The sequence below is a fragment of the Periplaneta americana genome, chromosome 1 (genome assembly GCF_040183065.1).
Source record: "Periplaneta americana isolate PAMFEO1 chromosome 1, P.americana_PAMFEO1_priV1, whole genome shotgun sequence".
In the NCBI taxonomy this organism is placed as follows: domain Eukaryota; kingdom Metazoa; phylum Arthropoda; class Insecta; order Blattodea; family Blattidae; genus Periplaneta; species Periplaneta americana.
This window is the reverse complement of record NC_091117.1, coordinates 79,468,408-79,490,249: the sequence shown is the minus strand read 5'-3', so window position 1 is coordinate 79,490,249 and position 21,842 is coordinate 79,468,408. Positions and strand designations below refer to the sequence as shown.

At 33.5% G+C, this 21,842-nt stretch overlaps 1 protein-coding gene across 2 annotated transcripts; it reads right to left on the bottom strand.

The window, feature by feature from the left end:
- Positions 1 to 3,244: 3,244 nt before the first annotated feature.
- On the bottom strand, positions 3,245 to 21,553 carry Pdf (Pigment-dispersing factor). Of its 2 annotated transcripts, none has more exons than XM_069839555.1 (4): positions 21,398 to 21,553; positions 6,899 to 7,002; positions 4,725 to 4,880; positions 3,245 to 3,421 (listed from the first exon to the last, which is right to left on the bottom strand). In XM_069839555.1, exons 1-3 carry the CDS (start codon positions 21,459 to 21,461, stop codon positions 4,725 to 4,727), a joined length of 324 nt encoding a protein of 107 aa, XP_069695656.1. In that variant the 5' UTR covers positions 21,462 to 21,553; the 3' UTR covers positions 3,245 to 3,421. The 2 variants fall into 2 exon arrangements, with proteins under 2 accessions (XP_069695656.1, XP_069695648.1); XM_069839547.1 differs by lacking the exon at positions 3,245 to 3,421 and adding an exon at positions 4,250 to 4,415 and having other exon boundaries at positions 21,398 to 21,540.
- Positions 21,554 to 21,842: the final 289 nt, after the last annotated feature.

Genomic DNA, 21,842 nt, shown 5'->3' with positions numbered 1-21,842 from the left:
CTACTTATTCATTTATTGTTTACTTTTAAGGATCATAAAAATATTTTTTTTTGTTATAAGTTATTTCTTAGGAACTGGTCTGTTTCGAAATATGTCGATCACTTTGCATAGATTTCGTTCTTCTCAACAACTCTCGAATAAAATGATTTAGATATGAGATATGTCATAAAATGGGTTGTATTTTTTTATCATAAACTTTAGTTATATTCTAGCAAAGTTGAAGAAAGGGAGGGATGGAAGAGATGGTAAATCCTTGTCAAGAACGAAGTATTAAGAAAAATCTTATTCCTTGCTTAGAGTTTCACTTATTGCGCCTTTATGCTATACAACTGGTATTGCTAACTAGTATTAAGATCAGATGATGTGATGTCAAATCTAGCGATAAATAATCAGGGTCCATAGTTCCTAATTTCGATAACCCTGATTGAAGTTGAATTTTTATGCAGTGTTGTGCAAAATAAATAAATACTATATGTAATTATCAGTGTTTTTCATTACGATAAGAAGAAATATAAGAAATTTTATAATTTTAGAAAATTATTACTTAGAATATAATTATTGCTCGAATAACATTTTACCAAATTCTTTTAAAGATGTTCTTGTGAACATGATTTGTTTTCACGTCCTGCCTCAATGAATAAGGTTCCTTAAAGCAGTTTAAAATTACTTGATCGATATGGTAAAACTGAAAGATTTTCTTTAACAAAGTCTTCAGTAGAGTGGAGAACTGGAATCCGTACAAGTGATCGGTATATTTATTTTAGTTTGTCCTGGACATTAAAAATAAAAATAAAAGTTCTCAATTTATTAAGTGTAAGTTAAACTATATTGCTACCTCATATTCAGTCTTTGAATATAAATAGCTTATTGTTTTACAGTGGAAATTTGATTACTAATTATCGTATTCGACTGTTATCGTTTCTACTAACCATCAGGGGCGTATTTTGCGGGCTACTGGGGCTACCGGCGGTAGCCCAAGGAAATTACAAAAGAAAAAGTTTATAATATAACATAATGTAATAATTTTGTATTATTAGTTTTACCATAGTAATTAAAATTAAAGTAATTGTTAGATATATTTTGTGTAATAATAGGGTCAGCGGTAGCCCAAACCCTTTAACCAGTATACGCCACTGCTAACCATCGTTAGCTTTTTAATACAATAAATTCGATTATCATCAAAATTCTACCAAGTAATTATTATTGTTGTTTTTGCCAGATCATGTGCATTTCTCCTGATTTACTTTTATTCACACAATCTCGAGCATCCTGCCACGTGCCCGAATGTTTCATAATGTGAGTTACGCAGTTAGGCCTGGACTTTGGGTACTCACAGTCTTTATTGATTACAGAAGAACTACGTCTTAGCTGTCAGTAAAGTTCAGTGACTATATCAAGAGTATTGTTTTATTTTACGCAAAATGGCTTCAGAGAAAGTACTACAAGTGTAAAAACTATAAACGAGACGTATAAGTGTTGTGGCACTTCTTTAGAAGTTAAATATTACCATTATTCAGGGCCGTCTTAACAGCATTATATGCCCCTGGCAAAGCAGTGCACTAAGCTCTGCCTACGCAACCACTCACAGGAGTAAAAATGTAAATAGACCACCTCTGTGGTATAGGGGTCAGCATGCTGGTCTCTTATGCAGAGGACCCAGGTTCGATTCCCGGTTGGGTTGAATTTCCTGGTTGAGGTTTTTCAGGGTTTTCCCTCAACTGTAAGGCAAATGTTAGGAAATTCGGACCACACCATCCCTGAATATCACCAGCTTCATTCATCACCAAAATCATATTCATAAATCAGTAAACATCTACAGACACCATCTAGTTCACAACAAAGAACCAGTACTCAACAATAGTACACATGCCTCCGGATTTCACCTACACAATTAACTCGTGATATGGCCAGAGATGTTAAAATGAGTATAAATAACAGCAAAAAAAATATAAATTATCTTTAAAATAAACTTATGTTTATTAGTAGGCTACCTCCAATAAAATCAGTGTTTTGACATAAAAAAAAAACATTACAAATGTTTGGACAATACAATATGAGTCTTGAATTTGAAAAACAAAAATTTCAACATAAAAATTGTATTTGGTTGGTAAATCGTACTGACTGAGAGCACATTGTGAAATTACAATGAATTATTTATTATTGATCAAGTGTTCAACAGAAACACATGCGAAATTTCTTTACAGAGAATTCCTTTATAATTGGCTTTAAGTCAAATGATCTTCAGGATGTTAGACATGCCAACTCTCTGCAACAAGTCGTAATTTTTCTCCTTCTACCGAGTTAGCAGGAGGTATGAATGTTGAGGCGGATGATTGAAAAATTAATGTTAAATTCTGCTCTGTGCGTAGATTAGCCTGGAGCCTCTATGCTCGTGGGGCCCCAGGGCAACTGCCCTCTGTGCCCATATGTTAAAATGGCACTGCCAGTATTAATTACATTGAGGAAAATAAGCTAATATGATTCATATTTAAAAAAAAATTCTATGTACAGCGAATAGAACAATCATCAATAAACAAATTTGACAAAATTAGCTGAGCTTGGATCATCATCATCATCATCATCATCATCACCATCATCCAAAGAAGTATACCGTTATGGTCTCAGTGAGTCATTCTCAGTCCACCTCTTTTTTGGATGATCTAAAGATCTCTTCCCTTGGGGATGATATTTAAGCACGGCTTTTGGAAGTCTATTCCGATTCATTCGTTAACAATTGGAACAATTAAAGTAAATTAAGTTCATAACGACATTAGCCACCGGCATAGCTCTGTCGGCTAAGGTGCTTGCCTGCCTATCCAGAATTGGGTTCGGGTGTGGGTTCGATTCTCGCTTGGACTGATTACCTGGTTGGGTTTTTCCGAGGTTTTCCTCAACCGTATGGCAAATGTCAGGCAATCTATGGCGAATTCTCTGCATCATCTCGTGAAATACCATCTCACTATCATCAATCCCATCGATGCTAAATAACCTCGTAGTTGATACAGCGTCGTTAAATAATCAAGTAAAAAAAATAACGACATTATAATGGAAATGGAGAATTCACTATTGAAACGCGAAATAGGCGTTCATTTAATTTACACACAATTTATTATTAAGCATTTCTGTTATATTCCTATAAGACATGTAATGGATTTTAATCGTTTTTGTTGGATTAAGATATAGTTTTAAGGGATGATATTGAGTGTAATAAATATTTTGTTCGAAGTTATAACTCTGGAAGAAATATGTCTATATGTGGTTAGATTTTATTTTCAGAATGAATTGTCACTAAAACATTCTTCTTCTTCTATGGTACAACAGCCTTCTTAGGCCAAGACCGCCTCAATGATTCTCCTCCATCTGGTTCTGTCCCATGCTTCATTTTTCCAGCGGCTTACTCCGATTGACTTCAAATCTTTTACTAAAACATTAAATGATTCAATTACTGTCGTTTCGATAACAGTTACAGTTTTGAGGAACAAATTAAAAACAATAATTGAAGTTCCACTGTGTAAATTAAATAGATATCTGCATTACGAAAGTTGAAACGTGGAATAACTTAGTGCAACATGTGCATTATCTTTGTTAATACAACTTAGGGCTAAACTAGTGCTGAAGTAGTTCCCTTCATATTCTTCTTATACACTTTGCATTTGCGAACCTGTGACAGGGTACGTTTGGTTAGTTTAGGCTTTTATTTTGCCTTGCATAACGATGAACTGCATCACCACAAAAATCCCTTTTAAATTCAACATTTTTCACTTCCGAAATCACCGGAATTTCCTCAGCACTAGTTTTACCTAACTTAGTAAGTCCAACACAATTTATTTAGTTTTTAATACAGGAATATGTTTGAATAGTTCCAAGAGTGAATTTTGTGAGATTTTGGTGTATACATCTATTGTGAGACAGATTTTGTCAAAGTATTTATATTTCCCTCATTGTTTGCTTTTCATTCTATTTCCATTCTAGCCATCTTTCTCAGATTGTGAATAACTTATGAAGGTCAAGAGTTTTAATTCACGGGATTAAATATAATTATAAAAAAAAGTGTGTGTGTGTGTGTGTGTTTGTGTGGGAAGTGTATGCACTTGCGTATATACCTACAATTGCTTTCAATTCACTTTTGATTTTGTTACGATTTGTAAAGTAAATAGGCGATGGCGCTCATTTCGAAACTGTGATATTGTTTCCATGTCTATTAAGGAAAAGTATGGTAGGATGTTAATAAAAACAGTTGCAGTATTTAATTAAACTAAATTTATTAATTTATTTGTATAATTCATTAATCAGTTTCACGCATTCAGAACAATATTTGATTCAATTTTCGAACAAATTCCTCAATCTAAAATTGACAGAAATATTACTTTTGTACTATGAAATAAAAATAACAAGAAGAGACTTGTTGTCTTCACCTGAGAAGAAAAAGAGAAAGCACATGAGTGTTAAATAGCCTTCATATGAGATTGAAATGGAAGGAGACAAGGAAATAGACTTAATATAGCATGTTACAGTGTGTAAAAAAGAAAAATTAATACGGTATTAATTTCATAAGACCTTTAATTACAGAGTGCAGTTAGTAAGGTATTGCAGCATATAAAGGATATTTAAATATTTATATACTTGTATGCTATAGAACAGACATTCAAGATATGTTTCTCATATTGTAGTTCTTGGAATTGTAACTTCTTCGCAGATGTTGAAGGGTTGCTTATGATAATTACCTATTTCCTCCCAGCGTCATTCAATACTTTAGGCAGTCCAAGCAATGAATTGATCAATTCTGAATTGCGTTTATGAGTGCAAATTGTTGGTTCCCCTTTGTGTAGAAGCAGTTGCATTATCCAGTTAGTTAGTTCTCTAGCATTCACTGCATTCATCTGAAAATTTCCATACAACACATTGAATTAACACATTTAGGTCTGTCACTAGATTATATAGTCAAAGATTTATCGAACTATAGTGGAGTCGCTGTAGTTTGCAGCATCATTCAGTAAGCAGTACGAGTCAACTGACTTGATGCTTGCGTGAGATTTGCTACTGGTGACGTTATGCTGTTGGAGGGAGTTGCAGCATTGTCACATTTACTGTTATAAGATCAGCAAGCAGTGTCAGTGTTCCAAACAAAAGACACGATGACTCCTGCGCAAATTCGGCAACCATGCGAGCACGTGGTGCCAGCCTTTAACAATAGTGCGGTAGACGGAACCACGCAACTACGGCGACTCTAAAATAGCATCTCTGATTCCATGTACAGGTCAGGAGACACGAACAGTTACAGTATTATGTTCAATATGCAGGCATAACCCCTTTTCATGCAACTTAGTTCATGGAGGTCGCGGCTTTTTAGCCACCCATAACAACACGAGCCATTTGTGTTTAATCTATGTTGCCTAGTTGTAATGTTAAGACTCAGTCGCTGTTAGTTATGGTAAGTTAAATATTACTTGCACCCAGACAAAATATTATACCCATGAAGAAAATGAGACGTGTGAACTAAGTCACATGAAAAGCATTATAATGTGTTAGTGTGGTGCAGGTGTTGTGACATGGCTTCTGTCACTTGTATTACTGCTGCTTCTATTAGGTACTACTATAACTACTACCACTACTACCACCACCACTACTACTACTACTACTACTACTACTACTACACTACTACTACTATCACTACTGCTACCACCAGTGATACAACCACAGTGGTGGTAAGGGGTCTCAAGATCCTCCCAAATAAAATAGGGGAAAGAAAGAAGAAAAAACCTTTTTAATGCCTTGACGTGTCTCTGTCTATATCTATTATATTGTGGAAAGTGTGTGGTCTTTGAGTTTTTTATTTTTAAATAGGCCTATATGTGAATGGACTTTTTACAACATACTTTTATTTTTAAAAAAGCTCGAACATACGATTATGTTCGAAGTTCTATAAGTTTATCTGGGGAATGTGTGGTAGCTCCAACCATCTTACCAGCCAGTGATGCAGTCTGTACTTCTCAAATCTTCTACACTTCGTATAAGGATATAGCTTTAATGTTGCTCAGTGACACAACCATATTCTTGAGTGCACCACTGACGATGACTACTACTACTACTACTATTACTACTACTATCACCACAGTCTAGTATATACAGTCACGAAGCTCAATACATAGTAAATATGCCTCCATTGGTAGTTGCTAACCACTAGAATCGCTAATATCGCCTCAGTACAGACAATGCGAAATAGTACCGACACAGTCTATTCTTCCTAGCACCCTCACAACTCAAGCTTCGTGACTGTAAATACTAGACTGTGCTATTACTACTACTACTACTAGAACAATGCTGTCCCTATTAGATTCGATTTTTAAAAATGATTACAATTAGTAGCAAGAGCTGTCATCTACAGTCATATATTTTGTGTAAGGATAGAAACTTAAAAAATGCGGAAGTGGATGAAATGTTCATTTCTGACTTACACCAAAATTACAGCTGAAGGCATTTAATAAGCTCCACATATCTTATGTGATTTAACAATGCTCTGAACTGCAAAAGTTATTCATCCTTGAAGGGATGTGACAGTTTTGGAGCAGTGTTTTACAAAAGATTCGGTATGACATTATGATGCCATTATATATGATGTTACTGCCACTTGACTGTAGTGACATATGATAGCCACGAAAGTCTTACACAAGACAGGATTAAATTCAGATATTTTGAATGTAATACCAGCATATTACTTTTTAAGAACCAGTAAGCATATTTTGTTTACCTGGACCATTTGAATGTAAAAACATTACACTCTTGTGGCTAGTTATTTAATTTTTTTAATGTTTACACAGTTAAAAAATGTCAGGCTTTAAGATTGTCTCTATTAAATTAAAGATTTAAAAGAAACTATTGATTACATTGCACTACTCACCTCTTTATCAAGATATCTATCATCTTCCAATTGGATGGCAGGTGATGTGAAAGCCATCCTGAGTAGGTAGAGGAAAAGAATTACAGCTGCCAGTTGTTTCATTGCTGTAACAGATATACCGTATTGTTTGCTTTTAAAATTTTTCCTCGCACTATTTTTTAATGTTTTCAATATGTTATTAGTTTTTCATTTCCTGTTACTGTACATATGATGGGCATAGGCTATCGATGGTGTTGAATAGCAATATCGTATGTAAAAATATTCAATTTTACAGGAAAGCGAAAAAACATTTTAATATCTTGATGACAAACAAGTATCTGCCATAAGAGGGTATCTATTTAAATATCTTTTTATAAAGTTTGCATCCGTGCCATCACGTAAGATGTTTTTGCAGAAAATTCAAAAAGACTTTTTTGATAGGGTAAAGTGAAATTTGATTTTGTTAATTTTTTTGACATATGAGTTGCTGTTCAACACCATCGATATTATGTTCCAGGCGTAAACAGTTATCATTTCATTAGAGGTGCATTACCACTTTTTAAGATAAGGCATAGTTAGGCCATTACTGGTACATATGTTTATTAGTAAGCACGTGAACAATAATAGATATTAAAAATGGCAGTAATATAATAATTAAAAACATTTAACAATGAGAGATAAGTGCTAGAGAAGTTTAAACATATAAAAATCTTAAAAATAAATAACAATATAAGTACGTGTTATTCTAAAGTTATACATAATATTGTATATAGAAATTAAAACAAATAAAAAATTAATACGCTGAAGTAAAGAATTTTGAGATTAAGTAAACAACTAAAGATTGCATAATCAAAGTTTATGTATACATTAAAGCTGTATAATGCAATTTGAAAGAATATTAGAACAATTCAAAGAAAGAAACAAATTACAAAATATAACTCCATTCTTTTGCGTTAATTAAAAAGATGGAGCAGATATTTCTCTCTCCGTCCTGAACATGTCCCTGATATGTATTACTAATTTCATCTTTCCAAAAATGTTACTAAGTTAGCGCCAATGATACCGGTACTGAGTATCTACCGGTACATACTTAGAAATCCAAATAATAAGCATGACATATATTGCATGATGCCACCTCTTTCTTCAGCATTCAATAATATATATTGTTAACTAAAACAACACCTCATTCTTAGGAATATTACTCTCGTGTTTTAAGCATTTAAGGAAGTGAATTAGTCATTTAACACTTATGTCTCACTAAGGATATTGTTAAACTTGTTAAGCTAACAACTTTTATAACTTCACTGTGTTAAATAACGAAATTAGCCACTAAGGTTGCGTACCATATTAATTTAATTATTGTATTTAACACAGTGAAGTTATAAAAGTTGTTATTTAAAGGGTTACATACTGTACACCTTCGAGGGTAAAAAAATTTAGTTTTCATTTTTCTTGTAGTAAATTAATATGAACTTTTAGGTTTATCGATCTATCTGTGAAAGAAATTTTAAGATATCAGTAAAATTGACCAAGTTATACATTAAAATGTCCTGCCATGCAAACACAATACTAGCCAGCAATCTGTAAGTTCATAGCTCATTTTCTTAAAAATATACCCTCGAGGGTCAAAAAATTATTTTTCATTTTTTTATAGTAATTTAATATGACATTTTAACTTTACATCTATGAAATAAATTTTCAGATACAGTATCTATAAAATTGACCAACTTACACGTTAAAATTTGCTGTTATGTAAACACAATACCACGCAACAATCTGTAAATGTATCACTCAGTTTTTCAAAATTATTTAAATCATATCTTCCAGAATTTTTTAGATAATTGCATGAAATCTTGCATGGTTCTTTTTTTCTTAGTAAGATCAACAAACTGTAGCTCAATCTTTATCCTATCTATAACAGATAGCCTATTTTGAAACAAAAAACATTCAATGACAAATTTCTTAAAAATACAAAAAAGTTTTGTTCCTCTTGCAGTACAGATATTCTAGGGTTTGTTAATATGAATGTTACTGTTACGACAAGAAACTATATAAAAAATATTAAAGATCTTGGTATCGGTAGTAATTTTTATACAGCAATTTGGTACAAATTGCAAAATGAAAATTTTGAAAATTCATAATTCCAAGAACTTTTTATATAGGCAAACGTTTCTTCAATTAGAGTAACTTATTTATTGAAAAAATGGGCTTCACCCTTGTGAGCCTCCTCCCCCCTCCTCACCTACGCATTAAAATTGAAATGATCGGGCCCAAAATATTGAGATCCTTCAGTATGCATATACTGTACATACTCTATTATTATGAATATCAAACAAGTTTCGAATAATGGTATTTTTCCTTTAATTGTACTAAATTAGAATAATTACGATACCAATAAGAACAACAGTAGTTCGTAAGACACTGAAGATGATGCAGCACCGGCATTGAAACGGGCCGTCTGTCTAAGGTACATAACCTTTTTTAAAAATTTTAACACTTTTAACGTGTCGTTTAACAATTTTAAGTTTTTTAAACAAAGTGTTAACGTGAACCAGAATCAATGAATAATTATTGACATTATTGGACCTAAACCTTTAGGTACTTAGAGCTGACGTATGTTAGCTAAAATATAATAAGATACGGTACAAGCAGTTAAATAATTTTTCTAAATTACCTCAAGAATTTTGGTTATATTTGAGTTAACCTTACCCAGTACCACAAGAATATAAGGTAGTCTAATCATGTTCAGGCAATCTAAAAATGTGTATTGTTTCCTAATATGGAAGTAGATTTTTTATATACAGTAATTGTACTTTTTGAGATAGTAATACTCTAGACACTCTAGAGAAAGGGAAATATTTCACATTTATCATGAAACATTCAGACTCTGAATACATTTCAACGAGAAGGTATTGTTCACATGACTAACCAGTGTACCATTCAGTCTTACACAAGAATTGAGCTAAAATTTCCTACGCTGTCTTTCACTACATTAAATAGATTTCAGCACTTAGTTATACAATCCCTCAAAGTTGGAAAGATAGATGGATGTTGTTTCTGTAAAAGAAAATAGTTTCATACTGATACTAATTCCAAGGTTTAATTTAAAAGTTATTACACTTTTATCTTATTTTACTTAGTTCTATATTTAAATGTAGTCGCCACGATGGTCTCTAGTGGTTAGAGCGCTGGACTTATAATCCTGTGGACCTGGATTCGATCCCAGTGTACCCCAATTTATAACTTGTTCTGGTTCCCCTGTGGCATCCCAACAAATCTCCATCATCATCTCATCTCATCTTGGGTGTAGCATAGACCAGCCTCTTATAGCGTACACTGGGCAATGACTCTGTCGGTAAATTTGTCTACACAACTAGCTTCATATGGGTGAATGACGTACAGTCAAATACCCGCCATTAGTTAAAAAAATAAAATAAAATAAATGTGATTCTGATTATAGAAACATCCAGATCTTACTCTCCTGTTAGCAATATTACTTTTCTGTGGTATTCCTTGGAATGTTAACTCTTATCATATAATATTATCAACCAACACAATTCGAAGGTTTTGCCTAAATTAATTACAGATTCTGATAAAGCGGTGTTTTATTATCATTTAAAAACATTGAATTATTAAAATAATGCTGGTCCACACCTGTGGAGTAACAGTCAGTGCGTCTGCCGCAAAACCAGGTGGCCCGGGTTCGAATCCCAGTTGGGGCAAGTTACCTAGTTGAGGTTTTTTCCGGGGTTTTCCCTCAACCCAGTACGAGCATATGCTGGGTAACTTTCGGTGCTGGACCCCGGACTCATTCCACCGGCATTATCACCTTCATTTCATTCAGACGCTAAATAACCTGAGATGTTGATACAGCGTCGTAAAATAACCCAATAAAATAAAAGAAATAAAATAATGCTTCAATATCTAATCAGATTTTTTATTAGTATCAATATTAACTTTCCTTAAATTTGCTTTCATTGCACTCTGTCTTTACACACAAACAGTCAGTGTGAGTTTTACTATTTAATTTGTTCGAGAATAAACATTCACAACAATAATACATCAAAAGTGACATCTATTGTATTTCTGGAGCAATATATATGTTATTCTTCTTCCTGAGGCGCTGCAACATCATCTAGATGTTTTGGCCTTTCTTTGAACCAACATAAGACTCTTTCACATGGCAGACCTACCAGACTGTGTGTTGCATGGCTACTAGGGAGACTTCTCCATATAAGTACAAGACAAGAAACGAACACCAAGCCCCGTGGAATGGAGATATATCCCCATCCACACCGGGAATCGAACCACGGACCTCTTGGTTGAGAAGTGCAATTGATATGCACTGAGCCACAATCGCATACATTAAATGATTAAAATTCTCCTTCAAACCGATTAAAAAATAAGTAAATTACCTAACGATCTTAGTTATATAAAGATACTACATGATAATTCTATCTCAAATCATACAGACCTAACAATGGTAGTACTCACCAAAGGAATTACAGAAATGAGGAGATACGCTGGTGAGGATGAAATTTCTCAGACTGCGTTAATGAACACCTACCCCATGCTTTAAGTACCTCACAGTGTCCCCTCTCTCCATTCTTCCTCCACCGTGGAGAGACCTGAGACATTGATAAGGGAGGGGGAACATGTCTTTATTTTTATTTTAAAGAAACTGGAAGGGTTATAATAAGAGGTTCTGAGTTATCTGTTATGCGTTGATGCCATCAAATGCAGGATCTCTAGCGAGTGGGATGTAAACGAATCAGCATGTGGTCCATTTCCACCCCCTCTCTTCTCTTACCCAAGGGCTTTGTTTTGTTACAGACAGAAAATCAATTCATTTGGTTAAAACAAAAAGGGACTATATAACATAATTTCAATATATATACATATATTCTTTTACTTGCAGGTCATTGAAACAAAACAATGTAATATAATAGGCTTGGATATATTTTTGTGTGTCACTAAGGCTTTTGAGAAGAAAACATAGATGGCTTGGTAATCAATAAACGAAACCTAGTATCACAATTGTCACATACAGGTTTGAAACGAAATTTTTATGCGCATTTTAATGAGTTCAGTTACAGTTTAGTACTGGTTGTATGTGTTCAAAGTATATATCGTATATATGCGAATAATCTGCGCACCCTAATTTTAGGAGAGGAAATTAAAAAATACAAATAAATGGCTGTAAGTTAATTTGTGTTTCAAATAATGTGCGCACCCCATTTTTTCTTCGCTAAATTCCGAAAAAAAATATATCCGCGGAGTATTCACATATATCCAGTATTTTATTAGAAACTTGTAATAATTCACTGTTGACCATTAGAAAATGTGAAAATACTGGAAGTTTGACACTTCCTTTAATTCAATTTGTAGGCTTTATTTATGACATTAATACTTACGGTACAGATTAAGTGTTGTTTCCATGTTTCTTTAGACATTTAATGGATGTATTGTGTAATGTTGGTGTATTGACAGGTTGAAAATGGGAAGACGCCAAAGAGAGTTTTCTTGGTAATATTTGGTCTTAATAATCAAGACTGTAGAGGTTCCTTATCACAAGACTTTTCTATGACTTGTGATTTATTATAAACGAAATGTGGTAATGTGAAAAGGAGGACATTATAAATTATGGAATTTATGACTGTTCATCTCCTTTTTGTCCCACTTTGTCTCTTTATGGCTCTGTCATACCCAGCTTCAATAATAGTTACAAATGTATCGGTAGTCTACTCCTCACAAAATAATTTATTTTTCATTAATCTTCGGAATCATAGAGTTTTTCATTCTCCATCTGGCCCCTCATAGAGTAACACTTTATTAGTCTGGTTGACATATCTTCCTGGACCTTATTATTTATTAAATATTTGAACAGTATAACTTAACAATCATCTATAAAATTTACCAGTAAGTATTAAATCACTGCAAAGATATTAATTATGTGACTATAACCGAATGGTACTGCTTGTTTTTAATTGGTTTATTTTACGACACATTATAAACTGCTATGGTTATTCTAGCATCTGAGTGAGATAAAGGTGATAATGCCAGCGAAATGAGTCCAGGGTCCAGCGCCGAAAATTACCTAGTATTTGCTCTTAATGGGTTGAGGGAAAACTCGAAAAAATCTCAACCAGATAATTTGTCCCAGCCAGGATTTGAACAGTTAGACATGTTAACCGTTATTCCACTACACCTTGTTATAGAGCAGCTATTTCTTTTCAAATTCTCTCTTTATAATGTGATTTAATATTTTAAATAAACACTCTATATAATTACACAGCTTGTAAAAATAATGTTGACATACATAATATCTAAAACATACAAAAATATACTAATATAATATATATAATTGTGTTTTTTGTTGTATTTCCAACAGCTATTGTTGTTAGTCTTGGAAAGTCAGAATTCCCACATAGAAACTTGTTGCTAGGGAAACCATTCTTCATAACATAAAACTACACTGAAATAGACCCATTACATTGCACTTATTGTTACTTAGTTACCATTATACAGTAGTATAGTTTTGTGAAGGCTTCGGAATAATATTGCTCTAAATTTTCAATGCAAATTATATTGTATTTGCAATTCTAAAAATTTGATCGTGCAAAAAATGTTGTACAATACACGTTTGTGAAATGCATTACAAAATCTCGTAAAGTGAAAAATTAGCTCTGTTCGTTTTTCAAACTTTTCCTCGATTTTGTAATAGTTCTTCCCAACCTTGTATCGTAATATACTGTATATACAGTATTAACATTTACTGTATTGATTTTCATTCATAATAATGTTGAGTAAATACAATTTCAGGCTTCTCAACAAATTTTAAATGTACGGTACTCAAAAGTATAGATTTCTAATACATTAAATCATAATTATTATGAAATTTTACTGGTTTATTTTCAAGCAGAATTGTCATAAACCTTAATCTTCTTCAGTACCGTACATGGAGTAGACATAGTCGCCTGTTTCGACTAAACACTTGACTCTTCCAACGTCTTTTCGGTCTTCCTGTGTTTCATGCCCTTATTGATTTATATTTCACCTCAATTTTGGCTAATCTCATGTCTGTTATTATATTCATTTGCTGGAACCAATTACCTATGGTATTCTTTTATTTTATCACACAAAACAGTACATGTGCAATTATCTTCTGATGTCTTCATTTTTTATATGATCTAATCTTGTTCATCCTTTTGTTCATCTAAAGAAAGTCATTTTAGCTCTTTGTGTATTTTATACTGAATTTTTTGTGATTGTGCCATATTTATAATCTACAGGTGTGGCCGTTGTTTTATAAAACTCCACTGTGATCTTATTCCTTGTTTTCTTCTTCAATATCCTAAAATTGTGCCATACATTTTTAATTCTGATAATTTCTTGTGTACGCCTTCTTCTGTTTATTTTGCAGACTACGTAATTACCGGTACTCGTAAAATGTTTACCGGTACCTTTTTCTAAAGACTTTCCTTCAAGTACTGGTAAGCTTACAGTCTTTGATTGCTCTAGTGATTTTCCCGGGAATGCCATTATTTTAGTATTTCCTGTTGAGGTATTAAAATGATAACGGTAATGATAATTCTATACAAGAACTAGACCAAAGAAGACATAATTTTTTCTTTAAAAATTGCATACTGCGAATAGTATAGAGTACCAGTACTAAGCACATGTTTCTCTTTCCAGCATCCAATATTTTCCACAGAATAACTTAGATCTATTCATCTGTTGTATATCGTAATGAAAGGATGTATTGCTGCCTCATATGCTGATGACCAGGGAAAGGATTTATATGTAAATACATATTTACTTATAAAGCTAATATAATTTATATTTTGCATTATCTTTATGTTTCACAATGTGTAGGGTTGAAAAATCCTACTTTTATTTTCCATATTTTTCCATATTTTAGAGTTTAGTACATATTTTCGTTAATTTCCATATATTTTCCATATTTCATATAAAACAGTCCATATTATATTAGGTTTAACAATAAAACAAAACAAAATTCCATTAACTTTTAAAAATACATTTCAACAATAGAGATTTAAACACATGTTCAGTAATCCCTTTAACATCAGAGTTATTTGAAAATTAGCAGTCCTATCAACAATGGGAAAGTAAGTTACAAAACTGTATTAATTTAATTTAAAATTTTTAACAGACTTCAGTTGTGCAGCTCAACAGTTAAATGCCAGTCAGAGTACACATAGGTTCAGTTTTGTAAATCATACTATAAAGACGGTAAATATGCCAAAAGTACGTCATTCAGTCAATTTAAAATCAAAACTAACAAGTTACATTTCAGAATTTAAAGAAGATGGTTTATCAACTGACAATAAAATATTATTTTGTAATTTGTGTCAGTGTGCAGTATCATCTACACAAAACTTCCTGGTGCAACAACACATTACAACTAGTAAACATCAGGCCAACAAACAACTAAATTCCAAGCAGAGACAATTGTTTTTAACACAACCAACAACATCGAATGTAAGATCTGAGTTTAACATCGACCTGTGCCGTTCTCTCATCTCTGCTGATATTCCTCTCTACAAACTAAAGAATAAGGTCTTCAGGGAATTCCTTGAAAAATATACTCAACATACAATCCCGGATGAGTCAACACTTAGGAAGACGTATGCTCCATCCATCTACGATGAGACAATACAGAAGATAAGAGATGAAATTAAAGATAGTTCAATTTGGGTTTCCATTGATGAGACTCCCGACAAAGAAGGTAGACTTGTTGGTAATGTAGTTATCGGTTTGTTAAGTGAACAATATTCTGAACGAATTCTTTTACATTGTGATGTTCTAGAAAAGTGCAATAACAAAACTATAGTTAAACTGTTCAACGAAGCTATGGGTATCCTGTGGCCAAAGGGTATTATGTACGATAATGTGTTATTCTTTATTAGCGATGCTGCCCCTTATATGGTCAAAGCTGGACAAGCATTATCTGTTGTATATCCTAAATTGACTCATTTTACTTGTGTGGCGCATGCATTTCATCGTGTGGCAGAAGTGGTCAGAGACAATTTCCCTAAAGTAGATTTGTTGATTTCATCAGTGAAAAAAGTATTTCTCAAAGCTCCCAGTAGAGTTAACGTGTTGAAAGAAATGTACCCTGAAATTCCATTGCCACCAAAGCCAATTTTAACTAGATGGGGTACATGGCTAGAAGCAGTTGAATATTATGCCGAACATATAGACTCTATTAACAATGTTCTCCTTGCATTGGACTCTGAAGATGCAGTCTCAATTGATACTGCGAAAACAGTTACCTGTGACATAAGTGTGAAGAATGACTTAGCTCACATTCAGCATACATTTTCATGCATCATAAAAACGCTCAAAAGTCTCCAAAATAGGCACCTTTCACTATCTGAAAGTTTTGAAATTATAAATAGTACTGTGGAACAACTGAATCGTGGTAGAGGTAAAGTTGCAGATGCAGTAAGAGCTAAGGTGGACACTGTACTTTCAAAAAACCCTGGATATGAAGAACTACAAAAGGTTGTTGCTGTGATGAGTGGTGAATCAACAGTGAAGATTAACTTGGACTTATCCCCAGCAGACATTGTGAAATTGAATTATGTACCAGTTACTTCTTGTGACGTCGAACGCTCTTTTAGTCAGTATAAATCTATCCTCAGAGACAATAGAAGAAGATTCACTTTTCAGCACTTGAAAGAAATGTTTGTAACCTATTGTTATGGTAACAGACAATAAAAATTGTGTTTTGTTGAAACTACATTGGAAGATAAGGTACGTCCATTATATTTTTTGTTTAGTTTGATTAAAATGTACCAATATTTAACGTACATAGTCATTTTTTTATAATTTTAAGTCCATATTTAATTCCATATTTTGGTAAAAATCCATATTTAATTCCATATTTTGGTAAAAATAACTACATATATATTTACATATTTCATATATTTTTAGTCCATATAAATCCGTTCCCTGCTGATGACACAAATAATTTAAGAACTTAAGTTTGCTGGAGAGATCCAGGTGCACATTTCTGGACATTGAATGTTTGGGGGCCTGGACCAGATCAGCAAAAAGCATTTTTAGTGCCATTGGAGATAGAGATATTGTCGAAAGAGATCATATTTCGAAGTAATTAACAATAGTGTTTTACCCATTTTGAATCTTGCGTACACTACTTTTAACACTTGAATATAAGTAATTGATTAACTAGCGGACTTACTCGTGTTAATTATGTAAGTCTGTGCGGCTAACAGCTGTTTCGGTGCTTCATCACGCTATCCTCAGAGCCTACTAGATCTCGGCGTCATCTCGAACTTCTCTACATACACCGATCACATAACCAATTCTAACCATACATACAATAACATAAATGCGGACATGGAAAACCTACACATACAACCCAAGAACCAAAAGCTCAACACACTAGAACAATACGAAATATACAAACACACTAAAACACTCCCCGATAAAATTCTCAACACACAGATCAATTTCAGTACACACACACTATTTGACTCCACTTTTCAACACTTTTCAACAATCAAACGCACCCACACAACAGGCAGAGAAGTTCGAGATGACGCCGAGATCTAGTAGACTCTGAGGATGGTGTGATGAAGCACCAAAACAGCTGTAAGCCGCACAGACTTACATAATTAACACGAGTAAGTCCGCTAGTTAATCAATTACTAATAGTTTTTTACATTTAAATGATGATCTGTTCGCTCGTGACATCTGATGTAAACATATGGTGGTGATACATTCATTGCTATGTACAATAGGCAAATAGTTCTAGGCTATTCTGTGGAAAATATTTGATGTCGGTAAGTAAAACCATGTACTCAATACTCTGTACTATTTGTAATACGTAGTTGTTACAGAAAAAAATGGTACCTCCTTTGGTCTACTGCGTCTGTAGACTTACCATCATAATATTTACACATGTTCCTGAAATTATGTAAAGCCATCTTCATTGTTTTGTGTAATTACAACATCGTTACCATGTAATAAAACATTTAAACTTGACTTTTGATTAATGCGTAAAGTGGGCCAGTGTGAGTCAGGTATGCTTAAGAAAACTGGGAAACGAGCCAGTATGCAGTATGGCATACCATTTATAAGACTGATAAAATGTGAATTTAATATGCCTTTATATGAGATGGAAGTGAAATAACCCTGCAGATTGAATGGGACGATAGTGTAGGCCTACACTTAAATGAATAGAAAACCAATATTACATTTTGTTATTAAATGCACGGTTAGTTAGGAATTTAAGTTGGAAGTTTCAGCAGTCTGGCAACATTGCCACTAAGACACTACTCTTTCTTCTCGTAATACGTATGTAAGAGGTCAACGAACTCAGGTCTGTCTCTTAGATGAACCTCTCTCTCACTGACTACAACGTTACAATCACTTCACATCATTCAGTGGCTTGAAATTAGTGGTTTTTAAATTAAATTTACACGAAAACCATTCATGCTATGGAAATACGCTAGAGGAATAAATGATTCATTATTAGATTTTCTATCGATGTGGACAAAAATCACGATCCTACTAGCAATAGTTACCGAATGAGAGGGTGTTAAACATTTGGGGGGGGTGGGGAAACATTTTTATGTGAGAAAACTATGATCTTTCCACCAACATGATATGACACATTTTTGTTACATACAACGTTGAAATTGTTATACATTTTTTCATATAAAGGGACAACAACTTCTAATAATTCGGGATGGGCATGATTTATACCTTGTTGGCCCATGAGACACATGTGAGATTAGTATCTTTTCAAGTTGTATTAGATTACACAATGTGTCCAACTCGAGAAAGAAAGGAAGTGTCAGAAGCTTTGGCTCCTGTTGTGAGTTTTGGATACAATGCTAACTGTAAGTGTCTTTTCTTTAAATAAATATGTTAAGATATGAATAACTTTCTATTACTGGTAGTGTAATTTTTATGTTATATTGTATACTAGGAGGTTACAGTATTTGTAGTATTTAGAGTTGAATCTTTTAAATAGGCCCTATGTTATATCCTATTCAAATTTGAAGTTTATTTTTCTAAATAATTATTAATTATCACCACCACACTTCCTGTGTTGACTCATATTAGTGGCATACCATTACCACCTTTAAAGCCACATTAAGCGCGATTTTTTTTAACGAAACTAGCCATGTTCCTATGATCTAGTAGACAGAGCTAAATTATTTTAACTCTTATTGTAAATTGTTTATTGCTTAAAAAATGTTTCCTTAAGAAGCCGCTCTTGATCAATACTGAACTGTTGTTAGTGTTCTGATTCAATACTATATTGTGGGCCTTTCTTCAGCACAGTGGTGATTTTTATGAAACTCGACACACCTTCATTTTTACATTCACAAACAATACAGCAGCACGAAATGCTAATCACTACACATATCTGGAGGAACCAAGCAAAAAAAGTTTTCCGTGGAGGAAAATCACATTGTACTTGTGAATATAGGGAAGCAGCAGCCGATTTCGTAAAACACTTCACATTGTCACATGTGGCATGTCCTCTAGTGTGTTTTCCTTCGGATGCTGTCGCTGTCATTGTCTTCAAAGTGATTGAGGATCTGCAATTACAAATCAAGTGCCCTGGTTCATACGGGTCTTCCACCAGCCCAAACTGGTTTTTTAAACCAACCAGTAACCTCAAGGTGGTCAACTATTCTTTGAAAAGGTCTTCACATTCAGCAGACAATGAAATAAATTATGGTTTATTTAACGACACTCGCAACTGCCGAGGTTATATCAGCATCACTGGTGTGCCAGAATTTTGTCCCGCAGGAGTTCTTTTACATGCTAGTAAATCTGCTGACATGAGCCTGTCGCATTTAAGCACACTTAAATGCCATTGACCTGGGCTGGGATCGAACCCGCAACCTCGAGCACAGAAGGCTAGCGCTATACCGACTACGCTACCCAAGCCAACAGCAGACAATTAGGAGGAACAAATTCTAGGTCCTATATCAATTCCTGAGGACTCCACGTGATATGAGAATTGCTTTTGTTTGTGTGTGTTTTTTATCTTCTTCTTTTCCAGCACATTTCATTACATCTAAAGTAATACTACATACTAGTTGTTACATATTGCATTCTAGTAATCTTCAGACTAATACATTGTTTGTAAAGATTTGGTAAATTTGTTATATAAACGCTTTCCTGTGTTAATTGAAACTGATGGTACCAGTAATTTACCTTACTTAATGACTAGTTTCGGCTTGATGTCGTCTATCTTCAGATTTTTTTAAGCCTTAACTAGTCATAAACTAAAGTAAATTACCATTATAGTTTCAATTAACACAGGGAAATTGTTTATCTAACAAAATTTATCAATTTTCTAATTAAAAGTGTGTAATCAAGATATACATTATCTGTTTTCCGAATCAGTTGACCTACATTTTTCTTACTTTCTAAGGTAGCATTGAATTTCCGTGTGTTTATTTTATATTAATAATTAAAATTGTACTGTAAGAATCTCTTCCTGTGGATATTGGTATGTTGTTATTTTTCTTTTATTATGAATGTAGTTAACATTAGTGGAAAATGCATTGGCATTCATTCATCATAAAAGTTAAAGTCATTTTTATTTAGAAAGTCTATAAAATCTTTCTTGTAAGTTTTTATCGTGTGTGTGTGTGTGTGTGTGTGTGTGTGTGTGTATGTGTGTGTGTGTATGCGTGCGTGCGTCAGTAGTGAACCTAAAATATTTTTAATTTTGTTGAATATTAGTAGCACAAACATGAGAGAACAAAATTTAATTTACATCTTGATTACTTGATTACACAGCTTTTACCTTAACACGAGAAAGTAATATATCGTCCCTCCTCTGGCAAACTAGCCAAAGTGACAAATTAGCAACCCTGCACTTAAGGTGTATATTGCACTATTAAATAATACAATATAGACCTTAAGTGCAGGGTCGCTTATTTTTCACTTTCGCTAGTTTGCCAGAGGAGGGACGATATATATATATGTGTCAACATTGGCCGTTATAAAAGTAAGATTTTGTACAGTGAGCCTATGACATTGGCTTGTGAAGGCTCTGTACCTTCCACATTAACTGCAGCAGACATTGGTCCTTTTAGTATATGGTAGAACAGACCGAGATAAGCTCGAAAGTGTATATAACTCAAAAGCACAAAAAATTGACATTGGCCCTTTTAGAACCAAGCCACAGAATTATATATATATATATATATATATATATATATATATATATATATATATATATATATATATTTTATATTCCTCATTTAATTTACATTGATTTCCAGAATTTAACTTTAAAATTTGAAGATATGTTACTATGAAAAACATTAAGCTTATAACAAGCATATATTTTCTTCCCCGTTATAAAATTTCAAAAGTATCTCATTAGTGTACGGTATACATCTTTGAAGTACAGTAATAGTATATTGTTTAGTCAACTGTCTGAAGACAGGTCTGAATCCCACAAGTAACTAGTAACATACAGGGTTTATCACGTACAATGCAATCGCCTGTCCATATCTCCCATGGCATGTCTACTGCATACACCTAGCACAGTCACCATGTCATGCCCCAGCTTGTCTCTGAGTTGTGCGTTAAACCAAGAAGTAATGTGACTAGATTAAGCTTATCTTTATTTACAGAAGGTGCTCAAAATGATGTCCTTCTGCTGCTAGAGAAGCCTGGCACCTTTTGAACACGTTATTAAGTACTTGACGAAATCACAATCATTGATATGCTAAACGAGGCAACTACTTTCTGGAACCTCTTCCTAAGGCCACTCCTATCTCGTCTAATTTTTCCTCGGTTAGAACGGTTGGTTTTCTAGTTTTCTTTATGTTTAACACAGATCCAGTCTCTTTAAATTTTTCTAGTAATCTGCTCATCATTGATTTATTGGGAACATATACGCTGGAAAGTTTCTGTATAAAACCAAGCTGACATT